The following is an 18726-nucleotide window of genomic DNA, read 5'->3' on the forward strand; positions in this document are numbered from 1 at the left end:
CTGGCGGGGACGCACCACAGGCCGCCGGCCGCTCTGCATCACCACTGAGGGATTTGATTTCTGCTCGGGGCTGAGCCCAGGAGGGGAAACACGGCCAGGGGGTCCAGTCCCTGCCACGGGGGCTGCATAGCTCAGTGAGGAGAGCCGCGGCTCAAGAAGCAAGGTGTCCAGGTGAGAGACCAGCACTAGCCCGAGCAGGTGGCCAGCTACAGAGGCCAGAGGACGAGGAAGGACGGCAGCCAACACTCCCTGAGCGGGGCTGGCAGGCACGAGCCCAAGGGACAAGTGGGAGACAGGCTCGCCTTCCTGGGGGAGGTGCCACTGCCTCAGCTGACCGGGCAGGACACGCAGCCTCACCATGTAGGTGGCGATCTCATCAGGCGCATCCCCGTCCAGGTCAAACTTGAACGTCACCATCCTGTGGTTGTGCGTCTCCAGCTGGCATTCCACCATCTTGTCCCCCGTGTTGCACACCTATGGACACTCAGGCAGTAGGACCAACGGAGGAGACCCCGCCCAGGGAGCCCTGAGCCCTTGGGCTGTCCCGCCAGGCCACTCACATTCAAGATGGTCAGCCGGGGTCGGCTGGTCCTCTCCTGGCGGGAGCGCGCACGCGTGGACCTGCGGTGGTGTTTCCGGGCGGCCCTGCCTTCCAGCTTCCCCCCACCAAAGGCGCCTTCACCACCATCACTCATCTCTCTTCCAGAAGCCACATCGGAACCTCCGAGGCTGCACGAAAATCAACAACGTCACAGCACCCGCGGGAACGACCTCGCGGAAGCTTGGCTGCTCAGGAGATAGCCAGGAGCTTCAGCATCTGACGTGCTCAGCCAGAGAGCCTGGAGGGGCTGACCCAGCCATGCCTGGCAGGGAGACCCCCGAGCCGGAAGCAGGGCCCAAAGCCGCTTCTCCCACTGCAGCGTCTGTCCTGGGGCCGTGGGGGATGCATAGATTTTCTGACCCCAGACCTCAGTCCTCTGAGCCTCCTAACCTTGGATCAGGCCCACCTGGCTCTCAGTAAATGTGTGGATTAAGAAACAACCCTCCCCCGTCCTCAGTTTCCCCATCTGTGCAACACCACGGGAACATGCCAACCGCGTGGGACCGGCATAGGATTCCAGGAGAGTCTGTGGAGTGCAGAGCTGGGTGCCTGGTGCACCAGGAAGGTGGGACACAGTCAGTTCTTGTAACCAGCGCCCTCCCCAAACGCGACATGTACTGTGACTGGGAAATGACAGGCGCCACAGGCGCTGGGAGACCTGGTTGTGGGCTGGACTCTGCCCGGCTCCCCAGCCTCCCCTCAGCCCCGGGCATGCAGACTCTCTGTCTGTGGCCTCTCTCTCTGGAACATCCACGGCACCAAAGACCAGCGCCAGGACCCAGAACAGCCGGGAGCATCTGAGGACCGCACTTCAAGAGGCCCTGAGCAAGACCACGGGGGAGCTCCCCGCAGCACCCCCAGGGAAGGCTGGGAAAACAGGCGCCACTGTCGGAAGCCCGGACATGGCAGGGGCCTGTGTGAAGGGGCAGCTACACCACAAGCCGAGTCCACGTGTGGCCCACGCCCACCCACGCCATCCCTGGCCAGGCCGGGCCGTTACCTCTCACAGCTCTGCAGGAGGCCGGGCTGCTTGTCCTGCGAGGCCTGCTCCTGAAACACAACCATGGAAAGGAGGGTGGGTCACGCTCGTTCCCGCGCACGGCACCGGCGGCCCAGCCCGCCCGCGCCCTTCTGACCACAGCCGCCACGCGGGGCAGCAGGGCCAAGGGTTCTCATCGCGCTGAACGCCCGGAGTCAAGTGGATTCCTAAAAGCTGGGGCCGCCCCCTTTCCAAACACGTTCACCCTCTGACCGGCCCTACGGGATGCCCACAGGCCCCAGAAAGCTGGTGGCAGGCCTTCCCATCACCTGCAGGGGAAGCACTCTAACGCCACGCGTAAAAGCCACACTGTCCACTTGCACACGAGCTTCAGGAAAGGGTGACACGCAGGGACGGCAGAGGGAGATGGCAGTAGCTCCCACAGGGCTGTCCTGGGGCGCATGCTGCCACCGTCCTCAGCACGTCCCCGACTTCTAGCACGGAGACCCAAGGTCACCGAGCATGGGCCCACCATGATGGTGGGGTCAGGGGTCAGGGTGACATGCTGCAGGCTGAGCCCTGAGGGGAGGGCACACACCTCCAGGGCCGGCTCCACGGTCAGCTGGACAGCAGGGCCGGGGCCAGTGATCCCCGGCCCGCTGGGCAGTGGAGGGTGAGCAGGCGGCAGAAGCGTGGTGGTCTGGACAGGCAGGCTTGGAGCAGCCGCCACTGCCGTGGGGGCCAGGGAGCCGGGGAGCTGAGGCAGGAGCTCAGGGGCGGCGGGCGGCAGCACTTCCGGCAGAGGAGGGGAGAGGATGGTGGCCGGTGTGGGCACCGTGGGGACCTGGGCAGAGACATCCACGGCATACGGAGGTCGGTGGCCAAGCAGCACCTGGGGGCACAGAAGACGGGGATGCAAGTCAAGAGGCCAGGCCCCACTTTCCCTGCCGGGCCCTAAGGGTCTCAGAGCAAAGTAGGTGCCACCTCCGTTGGGCCACGAGCTCTCCAGGGCTCCAACCCACCCTCCCCTCCCCACAGGCAAGGCCTGGCCCTGGAGCTGTCAGCGCGGGGACTTGGCAGGAAGAAACGGGAACAGCCCTCTTGTGTTCCTGTGTGTGTAAGATCAAACCCAACACCACACTTCCCCTGTGGCCTCCGGCTACACCAGGAGAGGCCCTGAGCCGGGTCCAGCACTGACCACGGGCCCAACCGCCCCGTCAGCTCAGTGCCTGTGCTCCCCACCAGCCTCTGGCCAGGGGCCGTGGACCATGGCCTCCCATGGGCAACCCATGCTGGGCCTGCTGGCCTGAGACCCATCAGCAACGCGGTGCGTGGGGTCAGACGCGAAAGCTGCAGCCCAGCTGTGGACCTGTCCTTTCTGGCCTGTCCTGCTGCTGTGGTCAGGGGCATCACTGCCCACAGCACAGGGAAGCCCGTGGGCAGCCAAGCCATCCCATCAATAAACCCCAGACCCTCCAGCCGGCAGCAGGAAGGCCAGCACACCTGGCCAGCGACCTCGAGCACACACGCCTTCCGCAGCTACAGGCTGAGCAAGGCGCCAGTCCAGGCCTCCACTCAGCCCTTGGCTTTCCCGAAAGGGCCCTCACCTGTGGTCAGCACCACTGTGAGTAAAGGACCGTGCAAGTGCCCACTCAGGCCACTGCACTGCTGTGCCTTCTCACACTCGCTCTTAAACGCCACCCTGTTGCTCATTAAAACTCCCTTCCTTCTCCACATACAAATCTTTTCTGGAAATCAGACAGCGAGGAGCCACGTCCAGAAGGACCTGTATGTCCTTAGGACGCAGGGGCTCGCTCCAGACGGGAACAGGTGCAACACGAGCTGGGGGCACCCAGCACCTTCGCACACTGTCAGGATGAACCTTCACGACAAAATCCAAAGGGGACCGTCAGCCCCACCTCACGAGAGGAGCTGGAGCTCACAAGGCAAAGGTCGTGCCCACTTGCACACAGCTGCTGCGGCTTAGAGCCAGGGCGGGGCCAGGTGGGAGAACCCTCAAGTGGGAGGCCCACCCAGGTGCGAAGCCCCAGGTGGGAGGTCCCGTTGGGGGAGGCCCCCAGGTGGGAGGCCTCCAGGGGAGAGGCGCCCAGGTAGGAGGCCCCCCATGTGACAAGCCCCCAGGTGGGAGGCCTCCCCGCAGGCTCCTCTCATCAATGAAGTTGGGTAACAGCCCTGAAGCTCCAAAACATGTGGGCTGCACAGGTGTGTGGAGGCACAGAGAGGCCCAGCCATCCAGCAGGGCACGTGTCCCTCTGTCCCTTCACTGTCAGTGTAGCAAGCTGCCCAAGGTCCCCACCTGCCTCCAGGACATCATCCTTGTCTGCCACAACCCCTTGGAATCAGCAGCCTGTGTGCCCCGAGCACCGCCCAGCCCATGGCGACTGAACCCCTGGAACCCCGTTTGCCTCATTCCTGGCTGCTGAGATGGGGCTGTCCCCCCATCTCACTCTGACAAGGCACCAGGCCGTGGGAGCCTCCCTGGCGCCCATGGAGAGGCTGCTGCAGCCGCACCGAGGGGAGGCCAGGCACCTCAACGCGCAGCATGGGAGGGACCCCCAACCACCAGCAGCTGCTACTGACCCTCAGGAAGGGACCGACAGTGGAACCTTTGGCTGCCCCAATTCCCACGGCTCCGAGTACTTGCTGGGAAGAGGGAGGAAGAGCAGACACCCCCATAGTGGATGAGAAGCCGTGGCCGCGGGACAGCACTGCCTGCCTGTCCCCACTGTGCCCCCAGGTCAAGGTGCAGTAAAGGAGCAGAGGGCTGAGAACTTGCACCTCTGGGTGCTAAGGGCTCTCCCAGAGGCTGGAGAGCGGGCCCTGCCCAGCAGGGGGCTCACCTGGCTCCCGGCACTGGTGGCCACAGCGGCCTGCTCCGGAAGGCGGGCGATGCTCGGCTGGTGGGCCTGCGGCAGCGTGGGGGGCACCGGCTGCGGAGGAGGAGCCGGCACGTGCTGCACCGTGTGGAGGGGGGAAGGCGGGACATCACCAGGCGCCATCTGCGGAAAGGCCGCGGGGTACACAGGCTGGGCTGGGAGCTGGGCCACGGCGGGGTGAATGGACAGAGCGGCCACGCCCTGCGGGGCAACGGCCAGCAGAGGGATGGCGGCGGTGGTGGCTGCCACGTTTGGCACGATGGTCCTGCACGGCACAGCCAGCGGTGCCCCAGGCGGGTGGGGCAGTTTGACTGCCTGCAGAGGCAGGGCCGGTGCCGCAGGCAGGGGTGCAGTGGCGGCGGCGAGTGGGAGGCTTGGCAGGATGACAGCCGGAGAGAAATACTGAGAGGGGGCAGGCACGGCCGGCACACCGGCGGCCGGCAGGTCAGGGAGGGCCGTGGGGAGGCTGTCGATGGTGGCCAGCGGTGCGACGGGGGGAATGACAGGAAGCGGAGGCATCTGAAAGAGAGACAGCATGTCAGCCAGGGCCGCCCCCCCGGCAGCACACCCGTACTGGGGACCCCGAACACAAGCCCAAATTAACAAAGCCTAGCGCGGAGCACCGTGCAACAGAGAAGGAAGGCACGAGGCCTCGGCACGGTGGGCACTCGACAGCCTGAGAGGCCCTGCGGTACCCTCTGGACCACTCTGGGGCTCATCATGTACCGCCAGGCGGCCACGAGGATGGCAGGGGAGGCTCAGATACAAGGAGTCACAGGCGTGACCACTTCACAGCCTTGCGTGTTTTCATTCAGAAAGGCTAGGACTGTCAGGGCCACCTGACACCTGACGTTGACGTTTTCCTGCTGGATTTCCTGCTCTATATGGGTTCCCTCCGGGACCAGAGTCTTCGGCAGGTTCTCTTGGGGCAAAGCATCTCTTCCTGTGCGCCCTCCCCATTGGCTGAGGCGACACCCCTCTGCACGTGGCTCAGGGAAGGGTGGCAGCTCCCAACAGTGGAGCTCTGGAACCTTCCGTGTCTGGTCTTCCATCCTGGAGACACCCAGTATCTGACCCTGTGGACTTAGCACTTCAAACATTTCAGCAACTCTGAGAGTTTTCTCTTTAGAACAGGGCCGTTTAGGCGGCGGGGGCACACGAGCACCCGTGAAACGTGCCTTTGTCCAATTGTAGCGCAGTGAAAACACCAACCGACTTCTGCATATTTGAAAAGCAGCTAAAGGCCGTGACCACGGACGTGCACAGTAGAGGTTTAACTAGATAGTGGAGCCATTCTGAGCGTGACAAGGACAAGGCCAGGTGACAGGATGGCACCCTAAACCACAGAAACAGCCACACCTTCTGCAGGAAGCGGCCCCTCCCATCCTAGCCCTGACGATGCAACTGTGACGGAACCCGCAAAGAAAAGCCATCCTGTGACCCAGGGTCCCCGGATGACCAGCACCGGGGGCATTAGCCTGGGTGATGGCCCGGCACCCAAGGAGTCCCTGTCAGCATGGCCTCGGGTGGCTCTGCAGTGGACAGTGACTGCAGGTTTGTGCTCACAGCTCTGTCATGGCTCCTCGGCCTGACTCTGGACTAAGCCCTGCCCATCCTAGACATGCCTGGGACAGACGCTGAGGGCAGGTGGGCACGGCAGCCCGGCCGTCGCATCATCAGGGAGTGTTCCCACCCCGAGGGACCCTGGCAGCACAGAGAACGAAGACCGGCAGCCCAGCTGGGGGAGGGCGCGAGGCTGGATGGGGAAGGGGGGGCACCTGTGGAGGGACTTGAGCCAGAGGCTGCAGCGGCGGCATCTGGAGGGGCTTCAGCTGAGCGGGGGCCACCACCTGGGAGCTCGGAGGCAGGTACGGAGGCAGGACAGGGGCCACCGGCTGCAGAGGGCCCTGTGGTGCCAGGACCTGCGGCAGGGGCGTCGGCTGGGCCAGCGGAGGAGGCTAGAGGGAGGGAAGGGGCTTCTGAGACCCACATCCTGCTGAGACACCCCTCATGCCTCGACAGGATAGAGAAAACCAACTTGCGCACACACACCACACACGTGCACACACACCCCCGCCAGCCTGGAGCCCTGGAAGCGCAGACCTGGGTGAATCGTTCTGGCAAGCGAGGCTCCTCCCCGTGCTAACGCTCCGTGAACTCCAGACACAAGAGCCCCCATGTCCATCTGCCCCCCAGCCCTGGGGAACCACAGAGAAGGACCAGCAGGGCCAGCGGGCCAGGGAGACCGAGGCACGATGGTGGCCATAAGGGGCGGCCAGTACTCACCTGGTGGCTTGGGGGTGCGGGCTGGCCTGGGCCCGTCGGCACAGGGGCGAAACTCATGGCCGGTTCCGGGAAACGCTGCTGTGGGAGTGGAGGGCGGGTGGGGGGCGGGATGGAGCCCACCGACAGGCCAGGCTGCAAAGAGCACAAAGGGCCACGCTCAACAGTGGCCCTCAGGACCCCCCGGCTCGTGCTCCACAACCGCGGGGACCCGTCTCTCACTCCCTGTGCCCGTCCTGCCAGGGATGCTTTCCCTAGGAACACAGTTCAGCAGAAGCGAGGTGTCCTGGCCCCTAAACCAGAATGGCCACAACCCCCAAACAGGGAATGTTCTGGAACATCAGCTCCATGGAATATCATGCAATCGTGAGGAAAGATCATTACAAGGACTCCGTGGAACTGCCGAGAAATGCTTGATCTGACATTAAGGGATGGAGACATATAGTTGCATATGCTGTCTGTAGGACACGGAACACGTCTATGCACAGACACATCCACAAATGGGATACAGAACGTCGGGAACGGTCGGCAGAGCAGCATGGGGGGAGGGGCACTCTGCAGAGCCAGGGTCTCCAGTGGCTCAGCCACCAGAAGAGAGAAACGGGGCGCAGAAACCAAGAGGGAAAGAGTTGGAACTCTGAGCACTGGCTGTTGGATGCTATTAAGAACTGCTGTTAATTTGTACATTTTTCGGTCCAATAATGGTATTAAATTTTGTTTTCAAGGGTCCTGATCCTGCAGAGATACACAGCGAAATATTTATTCATGGGCAAAATGTCTTCCTGTCGGGGATTTACTTCAAAATACTGGGGACGCAGAAGCAGGTATTGAGATGGAGGAACGGGTCGGACGCAGCAATGGCTGAGCCGACGGCCTGACTCTCCACATAGACAGCAGAAAGTCTCTCACGTGAGGTTTGGTGGATGAAACGGGTGACAGTAATTTCCACAACCGAGACCGCTCCTGTGACCAGCTGCACTGGTGGATGGAACCGCTTCTGCATTTATCCGAAGCCATGGCGCGGAACAAGCCATCCATGCACCTGTTCCTCGAGCCGCCACCACCCACAGCCCAGTAGGAATCAGGAGCGTGCAGCTGAGGCCTCAGAGGAGAGGCTCCCCTCTGTTCTCTTCCCTCCCTGGGTCCCAGGGGCACACTACCGCGGCAACCGCCCCAGAGCCTCAGCGCACCCTGGGGACGCCCCCAGACACCCCTGCTGCCCAAGGTGTTTCCACATAACAGGAAGGAGATGAGGCCAGTGCTCCAGCCAAGTCCATAGGGCGCCCCTGGCCGGGCGGGTGACCTCCCTGTGCTCAGGGTCCCAGCCTGCAAGCCAGAGGTGGGAGAGGCACGTGCTGGGGCCCCGGTGGAGAGCATAACACATGGCCAGGGAAACCATGACCCTGACCTGGGGAGCTGAGGGCCAGTGGGATGGTCTGGCTCAGCCCCAGCATGGGTGACTGCTCTGAGCAGCATGGGGCAATTTCCCAACTGAGCTCTTCCTGCTGAGTAAAATCACACTCCACCTCATTTTGAGAACACAGGGAAACGGCAGAAGCAAGGAGCTGAGGACAGGAGGGGACGGGGCACAGCGCGGCCAGAGGGCGTGAGCGAGAGTAGGGATGGAGTGGCTCCCTGGGGGAAGGGGGGGCGGCCCTGACCCGCTTCTGGCCTCAGGGTCTAAACCTCCCTCTGGACCCCCCTCCACCACCTGCCTCAAAGGCAACTTCTCTGCACTGACCGCTTGGGATCACGAGGCAAGCAATCATTTTGCTTTCTTTTGCATTAAAAAAAATCAAAATCGAAAAATAAATGCCCAATGCACCCCCTCTTCTAGCAATTTCCATTTCACCTATGTCTTTCCATGTCTCAGACACGATTCCATGGCAGAAGCTTGGGGCCCTTCCCACCTGCTTCTCACAAGCCCCTGAAGACGTTCCCAGGATGTGGCCACCTGCACCCCAACTTCCGACAGCCGCAGAGCAGGGGGGACACGTCTAACACCCCTGGAACGCGGGGCCTGGACGGAGCCGAAGCTCCTCGCTATCAAGGACGCTTTCCTGTGACCTCTGCCACCGTCTGCGTTGCCGTCTCAGGCCCAGCGCGGCCCCATCACTCGTCACTGGTGTCACCAGCCGGGCAGGTCTCTCGGGGGGGTCGTGGCAGGGAGGGCGGCCTGGGGGCTGGCTCTGGCACGAGGGGTGGGCAACTCACCACAGCGGGCTGCTGGTAGGGCCCCGGCGCAGGCAGGCTGGAGGGCAGGCCGGGACCATCGCCGGTGCTCGCGCTCACTGGGGGGCTGCACACGCACGGGGCTGGGGGTGCCGCGTCGGCCAGCGAGCCCAGCACCCCGCTGCGCTGGCTGCTCTGCGAGTCCGAGTACACGGTGGAGCCCTGGCCGCTGTCAAAGGTGCTGTCGGCTGCGGAGGATAAAGGCACAGTCAGAGCAGCTAGGTGCTCCAGTCTCAGGAGCACGGCGGGCTCAGCCACACTCGGCTCGGCCGCACGCTTCTCCTGCGAGACAAAGACCACATGAGTCACAGATACATGTCAACTTCGACGAACAGCCCCGCAGCAGCGCGTAGGGGGGACTGTCCCTGCATGCCCCGAGGTGGCCTGGCGTTGGGAGCCACCTGCCATGGGGACACGGACCCCAGGGGCCACCTTGCACAACCTCTATGTGCAGGACGGCGGCTGCCTCCCGGTCACGGACAGGGCCCCACCACACCCCTGACCTGGCCTTGAAGGCGGGCCTGCTCAGTCTCCCAGGGCACGAGGGGTCAGAGGAGGCCGAGGGCGTGTCGGGGCAGAAAAAGCTACAGAGTTGGGCTCAGTGGTGGGGATAAAATAAGGACCTCCTGTGTCTGGTAGGGCAGGCAGGGGGTCTCAGGACCCTGACCGCCTTGCTCACCACCTCAAAGAGCCCGAAGTGGGAAGATCTGGGTCCAAAGCCACATCACAGTCCTGTGTCTAACTTGGTTGGCTCCACAGAGAGACCGTGAGGGGGGACTGGAGGCGCCACAGTCCAAGGAGACTCCCAGAGCTGGCCTCACCCATGCTCAGCCCAGCACACAGGTCAAACCCAGCCTCGGTGGACAAGCCACCCGCACACAGGGCACAGAAGGACCACACAGCCCACAGGTACATCTGCCAAGACAGGGAAGACAGGCGGCCGTGGGGCTGTGCCATGAGGGGAAGAACAAAGACCCGCCTGAAGTGGCACTTTTGGTCACTGCTGCCAGAGCCCACGAGCTACACGGATATCATGTCTGCTACCTGTGAACACCAAGCATTTCCAGTGTCAGCATCGCGTCCGCTCATGGTTTAAACAAATAAAGTAAAAGGGAATCTTGTCTGCTTTGCATCAAAATAATGTTTCCCTGGGGCTGACCTGAACTTACTTTAACTTGGGAAGACATAAGAACACTGAGGTGTGAGTGTGCAAAACCCAGTAGACACGGGGCTCTGAGTGTAACGAGATGGCTGGTTGTGTCTCCACTTAGAGAGAAAGACAGAGAGACGGAGAGACAGAGAGACAGACAGAGAGGGAGAGACAGACAAAGAGAGGGAGACAGACAGAGACACAGACACAAACAGAGAGACACAGAGAGGGAGAGACAGAGAGAGAAGGAGACACACAGAGAGGGAGAGAGACACAGAGAGACAGAGGGAGAGACAGACAGAGAGAGTGCACACAACAGAGAATGTCCACAGACCGGACAAATTTGACATAAAGTGACTCTAACCATACAGGTAATATCTCCTATTTTTAAAGGGAATGTGTTTGTTATTGGGATATTTCAAATTAAACTTGAAACATCTAATTTTAACCCATCCTCACAGTCACGGGGGCTGGCCCAGCCCTCTCTCTGAGCTTCATCTGGACTGTGGTGAGCAGTTAACAGAGTATGTGGCGCAGAATCACAAAATACAACGTCTGCTGTTCCTTCAGACAAAGACAGTGTGTGTGTTTGCCTGTCTTGTCACTTAAGACCAGGCCCCTTCTCCAGTGGCGCATGTGCTGCCTGGCATCCCCATCAGTTCACCTCTACGAAGCACAGGGCGGTCCAGCCATCCAAGGGCACTGCAGCCAGAGGGACGATGCACACAGGCTTTCTGTTGTGACCAGAGCAAGGCACAGAAGAGCGTGTGCAGGAGCTGTGGGTCCTGGGATAGAGGGAGACATGGGGGGTGTGCGCGTGTGTGAATGCATGTTTGTGGGTGTGCCTGTGTGCACGTGTGTGCATGTGTGTGTATGCATGTGGATGTGTGCATGTGTGGGTGTGCATGCATGTGGATGTGTGCGTGTGTGGGTGTGCATGCATGTGGATGTGTGCGTGTGTGGGTGTGCATGCATGTGGATGTGTGCGTGTGTGGGTGTGCATGCATGTGGATGTGCGCGTGTGTGGGTGTGCATGCATGTGGATGTGTGCGTGTGTGGGTGTGCATGCATGTGGATGTGTGCGTGTGTGGGTGTGCATGCATGTGGATGTGCGCGTGTGTGGGTGTGCATGCATGTGGATGTGCGCGTGTGTGGGTGTGCATGCATGTGGATGTGTGCGTGTGTGGGTGTGCATGCATGTGGATGTGTGCGTGTGTGTGTGTGCATGCATGTGGATGTGTGCGTGTGTGGGTGTGCATGCATGTGGATGTGCGCGTGTGTGGGTGTGCATGCATGTGGATGTGCGCGTGTGTGGGTGTGCATGCATGTGGATGTGTGCGTGTGTGGGTGTGCATGCATGTGGATGTGTGCGTGTGCATGCATGTGGATGCGTGCGTGTGTGGGTGTGCATGCATGTGGATGTGTGCGTGTGTGGGTGTGCATGCATGTGGATGTGTGCGTGTGTGGGTGTGCATGCATGTGGATGTGTGCGTGTGTGGGTGTGCATGCATTTGGATGTGTGCGTGTGTGGGTGTGCATGCATGTGGATGTGTGCGTGTGTGGGTGTGCATGCATGTGGATGTGTGCGTGTGTGGGTGTGCATGCATGTGGATGTGTGCGTGTGTGGGTGTGCATGCATGTGGATGTGTGCGTGTGCGCACATGCACGCGGGTGGTGTGCACTGTGAGCCTGCATGTGTCTGCATATGCGTGTGTGTGGGTGTGTATGGATATACGTGTGTGCTATGCATGTGAGTACGTGCGTGGCAGACTGCATGTGTAGATTCTCTCTGGAAGGGACAGTAAGAGACGGGCAATATCAGTGGCCTCCAGGGAGGAAAGTTAGCTGTCTTTCACTGTATACCCTCTGGGAATTCTTGAATTTTATGTGATCCGACTATATTATCTACTTTAAATAAATTACAATAAACAGATAAAACCCGATTTGAGAAGTGTGGCCCCTGTGTGAGGCACACAGACCTGTTCTCAGTCAGACAGGACGGGGTCTGTTTGCAGGCAGAACGCCCACCCTGACTGAACCCCCCGTCGATTCATGTCTGCACAGCAGGTGGAACCTGCACCTTGACAGCTGACCACAGTGGGGCATACACTAGGCTCCAGACTGTCTCTTCAACGGGCGACAAGAGGAAACATCTCAATTCCCGTCCTGGAAATTGTGCAACCAATAACTAAGCTTCTCAAGTGTGCAGTAGGGTGTCAGACACAGGGAGGTTTTCCTACAAAACCTTTACCCTCTTCAATTAATTTTTTGGTTTATCAGAAAATGGAGCGCTGATGTTGCCATTTTATTCTCCAGAGCAAACCTGGTCAGGTGGAGGGAAGGAAGCAGCCGACCAATATCTCAAAGTGACGGCCAGCCGCAGTTTGAACTGAAGCAGCCGACTGAAGAACATGTGGCTATTTTAATGACAAATGAAGGATGTGCCTATTAAATACATTAAACAGACTATTTCGGTCTTTCCGCAGGAATAAACTGAAATGGTGGCCTGGGCAGGGGCTCGGCCCTGCCATTTCACTCCGTGCTTGTCCACAGAACAGACAGAAAGGCCACGTCCCCCATCCTCAGAGCACAGTCAAATTTTGGGGACGCTGAGGGCAGAGGAGGACACTTGTTGGCCCAGACGTGCAGAAGACACTGGACTCTCTCCCAGTGGTCTGAGGAAGCTGGATAAAAACGATTCCCGCCAACCCATCGGCAGCATTCCCTCAATCTTACTAAAGGCCTCGAAGGTCCAGCACCGGAAGGCAGATAACCTTGAGAATGGATACTCACAGTGGCAAAGGCCAGAACCGAGACCAAGGCACCACCACTGGCAGCCCCTGGGCAGTGGCATCCCGGACCAGACGCCCCACTGGGGTGGGGTACAGCCCTCAGGAGCCCTGTGTGGCCGGGACTGACATCCTCAGATGGGACAAGTAACCAGACTGAGCCACCATGCCCTCGCTGGCGCGGGGCACGCGAGGTCCTGCATCTGCATAAACAGTTGTCCCCCGTCCCCAGAAGCTGGACTTGAGCCAGCCTTAAAGCTCTCTGGTCACAGTTCTCTGTGCAGCACCGGGTATGCTCCCGATCCCCCTGGGAAAACGCTCGCCTACGCCAACTGTCCAAGCCCGTGGGGGCTCGGGGACGCGGAGGGGCAGCACTCACAGGCCAAGGAGGTGGCGCTGGCCGGCAGCGCGGGGGGGAGGAGGTGCTGGTCGGCCTCGGGCTCCTCGGGCTCCGGTGGCCCAGCCTGCGTGTGGTAGGTCACCTGGACCTGCAGGGGTGCGGGTGGGCCCCTGGCCCTGTCGGGGCTGCCTGGGTCCTGCTTCTCCCTGGGCTGCAGCGCGGGCCAGATCCTCTCCCGCCGCCACTGGATCAATGCCACACGGTCACGGATGGACTTGGCCACGATCTTCAGGTCACTCTCGTGGAAGAATCCCGACTCGATCTGCAAAGGGAGTCACCATGTCATTACCGAGACCAGGCCTGCCCGTCTCGTCCCACTGCTGGGCTGGCCCTGCCATCTGCACAGCCGCCTCCCCCTCATGGGGTCTCCACTCAAAGTCCTCTCCTCAGTCCCTCACCCCCAGTTCGTTCCTCTCAGGACGCTCTCATCACCCTGTAAGTAAATGTCCTCCCGCCATCGAGCATAAGTCCGCAAGAAGAGCGACCATCTGAACCCGCCCTGGGCCCACTCCTGGGAGAGCAGGTGCCAGAAACTGCAGGTGGGTGACTGAGGCAGAGGCACCCCAACCTGCCCCCCTGCAGGGCCTGGGGCTTCCTGGAGCCCTTGCCTGTGCTGGCCGAGGGCAGGAAGGGGTCCTGGGTGCATCTGTGTGCTCGGGCACAGGGACAAGGAGCTGCAGCCGGCCCGTCTTGCCATTCTCTGAGAAGTCGTGGAGGCTGGGGCAGGAGGCGCACTTTGTAACTTGAGACCAGGAGGGTGTGCACGGTGCCTGACAAAACCCTGAACTCAATTTACCCAACAGAGTGTTTAAGAGTGTCTGTAAAGGAGCCACTGATCTCCAGGAAACACATGGCTCTCTCTGAGGATATTTGTGGCAAAACCACAAAAGAGCGGAAGCCAGGCTCCCAGCCATCACCACAGGATTCCCCACGAGGGAAGGGAGAAAACCAGAGACAGACCTTGTGGCTCGGGATGGGAACCGTGTGAACTCACCATTTCCAATGTACAACAGACGTAAACACACACAGAGGTAGACACGGGTATGTGTGTACACAGCACAGTATGTGTACAAGGAAGAGAGCATGGTTGTGGGCCCGGGGCAGCCATGACCCACAGCATATAGGAGCCAGACCACTGTGAGAGGGTGGGGTTCCCCATGGACGGCAGGTCCGGGCCCCCAGGGAGAGGAGCGGCCTGGACATCTCACTGTGCTGAGAGGACGCTTGGAGAATGACAACCTGACGACGTGCAGGACAACACGGGAGCCAGCACCACGGCCTCCCACTGGCCGAATCTGGGACATTCTGAGCATCAAAATACACAGCAGTACCAGGAGAGTTTGAAGGACGTGTCCGCAAATACCCAGAGGGGGACACAAGTGCTCTGTGGTGGCAGAAGTGACGAGCATCACTGCCACCCTAGGGTTACACAGCAGCACACACCTGCAGTCTCACCTTCTCTCCTCTCACTCTGTCTCCGTCTCTTAGTCTCTGTCTCTGTCTCTCAGTGTCTCTCTCTCTCTCCATCTCTCAGTCTCTGTCTCTCTCTCGGTCTCTGTCTCTCCTGCTCTCTCTGTCTCTCAGTCTCCATCTCTCCCTCTCGCTCTGTCTCTCAGTCTCTCTGTGGATCACTTGCTCACGTGAAGCTGCGTCGCAAGCAGCCCTATGGAACATCCCACTTGGCTGAGAACTCGACCTGGTGAGCAAGCACGGACACCAACCCTCACCCCAGTCAGCCCCAGCAGACACCCGGCTGCCCTCACGAGGGGCCCTGAGCCAGAAGCGCCTGCTCAGTCACTCTCAGAATCCCGACCTGGAGACCGTGTGACCCGAGTGTGCACAGAGCTGCATTTGGGATGGACTATTGAGAAGCGAAGGTGATGGAGCACGTTATCTACTAAATAAAAGGGAAACCATGGGTCACAAAGACATACATAAATGGAAAGTTTGGTGAAAATGCAATATTTACACAGTTGCCAGGTACCTCCCTATGAAACAGTTATTAACTACAGCTTCGTGTGGATCCCCAGGTAGACCCGTTCAACCACATGACCGAGGGTGCGTTCCCAGGGGGTGGCCACGGTGGCAAGCGTTCCTGCGGACATGCTGATGGACACAGAGGGTGCTGAGCCGGGACGGCCAGCCAGCCCTTCACGCAGACCACTGACGAAAGGCGCAACCTTGACGCTGGACAACGGGGCCCTGAGCAGGACCGGCTGCTCTCCCAGGTCTGAGGGCCAAGGCAGCTGCACAGGAAGGTCCAGGTACACAGTATTTTGGGGGTGCCGGGCATCAGGCCAGACATCAGTCACTTCAAACGGTTCTTTGTTGTGCATTTGCAATGCTTCTCTAAGTCTGTGATGACTTCAAGAAACTTCCAGAAGTCAACCCCGTGACAGATTTGCTGCTGAGACTCCGCAGATGGTGCCGAGGTCTCCTCGCCAGGACGGTGGGAGTGAGCAGGTCCATGCAGCCGGGACACATGCGAGGGCCGAGGCTGGGCCAAAGCCCCCACCCGCCCGCCCACCAGCAGGGCCCACACGGCTGACCTGGCGGACCCAGCAGAGGCCGCTGGAAAGAAGGCGACCCACAGACAAGCCGCCACTGCGGCTACCTGCCCGTGACCCACTTTCCCTCCCACCTCCGTGTTCACAGTCACCCCCAGCGAGCCTCTCCAAGGTGCTGCTTCTATTTTTTCCCGAACAGGGAGAATTCAGCCACGTTCTGTGCTGCACTGCAACGTCCCATTATCCGGAGGCCGTGAAGGCGGGAGGAAGGGCTGCACGGCGGACGCAAGAACCCCTGGGCTGGGCCTCAAGCTCCTGTCCCTGGAGGTCCTACTGACGGGTCACTCTAGACCAGAGCCAGCCCAGGTCTCTGGAGAACCCGTCCTCCTCTCAGATCCCGGGTGTCTTCACTCTGACCCATGTCGACGCGCACCCTCCCCACGTCCCCGCCTGCAGGACCTGCCGGGAGGTGATTCCAGAGGGAGAGGAGAGAGCTGTGGCATGGGCTCCCTCCCACCCTGAGGGCGGCCTTGTCTGGCTCCAGAACTTCTTCAACACCCGACACACGCTGATCTCGGGGGTTAAGAACAAGGCCACCCCAACCTGCTGCAGGCCCCTACCACTGGAGGTGGGGTGACACCCTACGTGCCACTGCATCTCTTCGGCAAGCTGCTGCCTGTTCACGACGCCCAGCACTGGCTGTCTCCTCCTTACACTACTCTAAGTTTTGAAGAAGTAGGTGTGTTGAGCTACAGCCATGGGTAAGTGACCGCCCCACAGAGCAGCCAGGGGAGTGGGTCCTGAATCTCCGCCCACTAGGACCTCCTCCGCCAAGCCCTGGGACCCACCAGGAGGCCCTGGACCCCAATGTTGGCTCTCTGTCGACACATGGGCGGGGAGGGTGGAACCTGACCAAGAGCCGGGCCCCCACGCTGACCTGCAAGGTCCAGCTAGGAGCCAGGAGCAGAGTCCAGCTCACCGGGGCTCACGCAGGACTGAGACCGGCCAAGGGGCCGAGGCTGCTGTCAGCTCATCATGACAGGCAGCTCCCAAGGCACTAGGCCTGCTGTTTCTTACAGAGACCAGTAGTACGTGTTGTTTTATTATTATTCTTTAATGGAACACAGCGACTCGCCTTCTGTGTGGATGCCACACTTCACGGAGGATGTCCAAACACGGGAAAGTGCTTTTAAAGGAGATGGGGGGAGGGGGAGTGCTGCACCCAGGCTGTGAACTGGCGGAGACACCACGCCCCGGGGTCCAGCCGGGCACATGAACTTGGTGCAGAGGCCGCAGCGCGCATGCTCCAGGGCGGGACAGGGTGGGGCTGCAGGAGGAGGCTGGTACTCCTGTCCTCAGTGTTGAGGCAGAGGAAGGTGAGTCCTCTGTGGAGGGTAAGCATCCCGGGAAGGGGCCTAGCACATTGGGGCACCACCTTCTTACAACCAAAGAGCATCTGGGACGAACTGGGCAGAAGGAGCACCCGGCCACCGCAGCACAGATAGCACCGTGCGTCTGGGTCCTGTGCACCTCCAGGACACGCCGCCACGGGGAATCCGTGTGTGCTGACGTCCTGTTGTCCTCTCCCGTCGCTGCAGCACCTGACCCACGCTCAGCTCCCACCCGAACCCCCCACCTCATGCAGGAAGGTGCCCAACAGCCCAGCGCAGAGCAGGCACGATGCTGGGGGTGACCAGGGCGTGCTCACTGCTTGTGCTTCCTGAGTCCCCTGGCCCCAGCAGCCCCAACCCACACACTCACTCAAGGCCACCCCAGGACCCACCCCATCTCCACGTGGGGCTGTGCCCCTCGAGGCCGGCCTACCCTCCTGCTGACACCTGGACAGGGAACACTGGTGGCCAGGTTCCCCAGTGCCCATCGCTGCTCCAGGATGCGACCCCCACTCCAGAACCTCATCTCACAGGCTGCCGCATGCACTGCCTCACTGTCACTTGTTTGTGCTTTAAATTCCAGCAGAAAGCCAAAAGGGACCGCAGTGTCACAGCACGAGGGGAAACGGGGTCCTGAATTCACAGGACTAGCGGCTGGTAATTATCTTAGTGCCACTCCCTGCAAGTACACGGCGATTCAACTGCATACCACACGGTCATCGAAAGGCCTCCGGAAGCACGGAGCTGACTGACCCCATTAAATTCACTTACAGCAGAGGCATCTCTGTTTCTGGGACCAAGGATGTGACCGGCAGTCAGGAAAGTGGGGGTGGTCCTGACCTGGGCTCTGGCCCCTTAGCGGGACATCACATGGCCTGCATGTGCCAGACACAGTGGGGACACAGGCCGCTGTCCAGTGGAAGGCAGGGCCCTGGCTGGCCACACGGCTCCCGCTCCTGCCCCACACTGACCTGTTGCACCACCTACACCAAGCTCCACGGACCCTTCACCCGCCACATGCCTGGGCCCCCAAGCCCACCAAGTGCCCTCACGGCTGTGGCTCCCACACCTCACGCAGCACAGCCAGCCTCAGTTTCCTCATCTGAGCAGGGCCTCGGGGAGCAGTGGAGTCAGCCCAGGCTGGTCACGCGGATCTGCTGCCCACCCGAGCCTGCACAGGCTGCTGCCCTCCCAGCTCTTCCAGCCCACCGTCCAGCCGCAGACCACTTCCTCCTCCCGAACCCACACGGGCCCAGGAGTCCAGCTGTGAGAACCCAGTAGCCGAACCCATGGGACTTGCTAAGTTTCTGACATGTGCTGCGTTCAGGGAAAGGTTGATCCAAGAAAGTGGAAGAGACCGTGCGCTTCTGTGACCGAGCGCGCTCTCCCGCCACGTGCGCTGGCTTCACTCTCCCTCCGTTTTTCTAGTGAAAATCACCGTCTCACTTATTTCTTACGTGCACATCTTCCCTCCGCACCCCTGCAACCCCGTGCCCT

General features: G+C 60.7%; 1 protein-coding gene and 1 long non-coding RNA gene across 20 annotated transcripts in view; one reads left to right on the top strand and one right to left on the bottom strand.

Moving 5' to 3' along the window:
- Positions 1-18726, bottom strand: part of WNK2 (WNK lysine deficient protein kinase 2) — a 117291-nt gene that overhangs the window by 57677 nt on the left and 40888 nt on the right. For all 19 annotated transcript variants that reach the window (XM_070495332.1, XM_044757063.2, XM_070495345.1 and 16 more), the window contains exons 8-16: positions 13311-13593; positions 8975-9180; positions 6764-6895; positions 6256-6435; positions 4442-4996; positions 2179-2472; positions 1602-1651; positions 561-729; positions 358-474 (exon numbers count right to left, since the gene is read on the bottom strand). In XM_070495332.1, coding sequence (XP_070351433.1) covers positions 358-474; positions 561-729; positions 1602-1651; positions 2179-2472; positions 4442-4996; positions 6256-6435; positions 6764-6895; positions 8975-9180; positions 13311-13593 — 1986 coding nt within the window. The remainder of the gene's footprint in view (positions 1-357; positions 475-560; positions 730-1601; positions 1652-2178; positions 2473-4441; positions 4997-6255; positions 6436-6763; positions 6896-8974; positions 9181-13310; positions 13594-18726) is intronic.
- LOC123280299 (uncharacterized) lies at positions 5861-10125 on the top strand. Its single transcript, XR_011497228.1, has 4 exons — positions 5861-6031; positions 7486-8517; positions 8634-8903; positions 9752-10125. It is a non-coding gene; the product is annotated as an uncharacterized lncRNA (long non-coding RNA).

The sequence above is a fragment of the Equus asinus genome, chromosome 23, assembly GCF_041296235.1.
Source record: "Equus asinus isolate D_3611 breed Donkey chromosome 23, EquAss-T2T_v2, whole genome shotgun sequence".
Classification (NCBI taxonomy): Eukaryota; Metazoa; Chordata; class Mammalia; order Perissodactyla; family Equidae; genus Equus; species Equus asinus.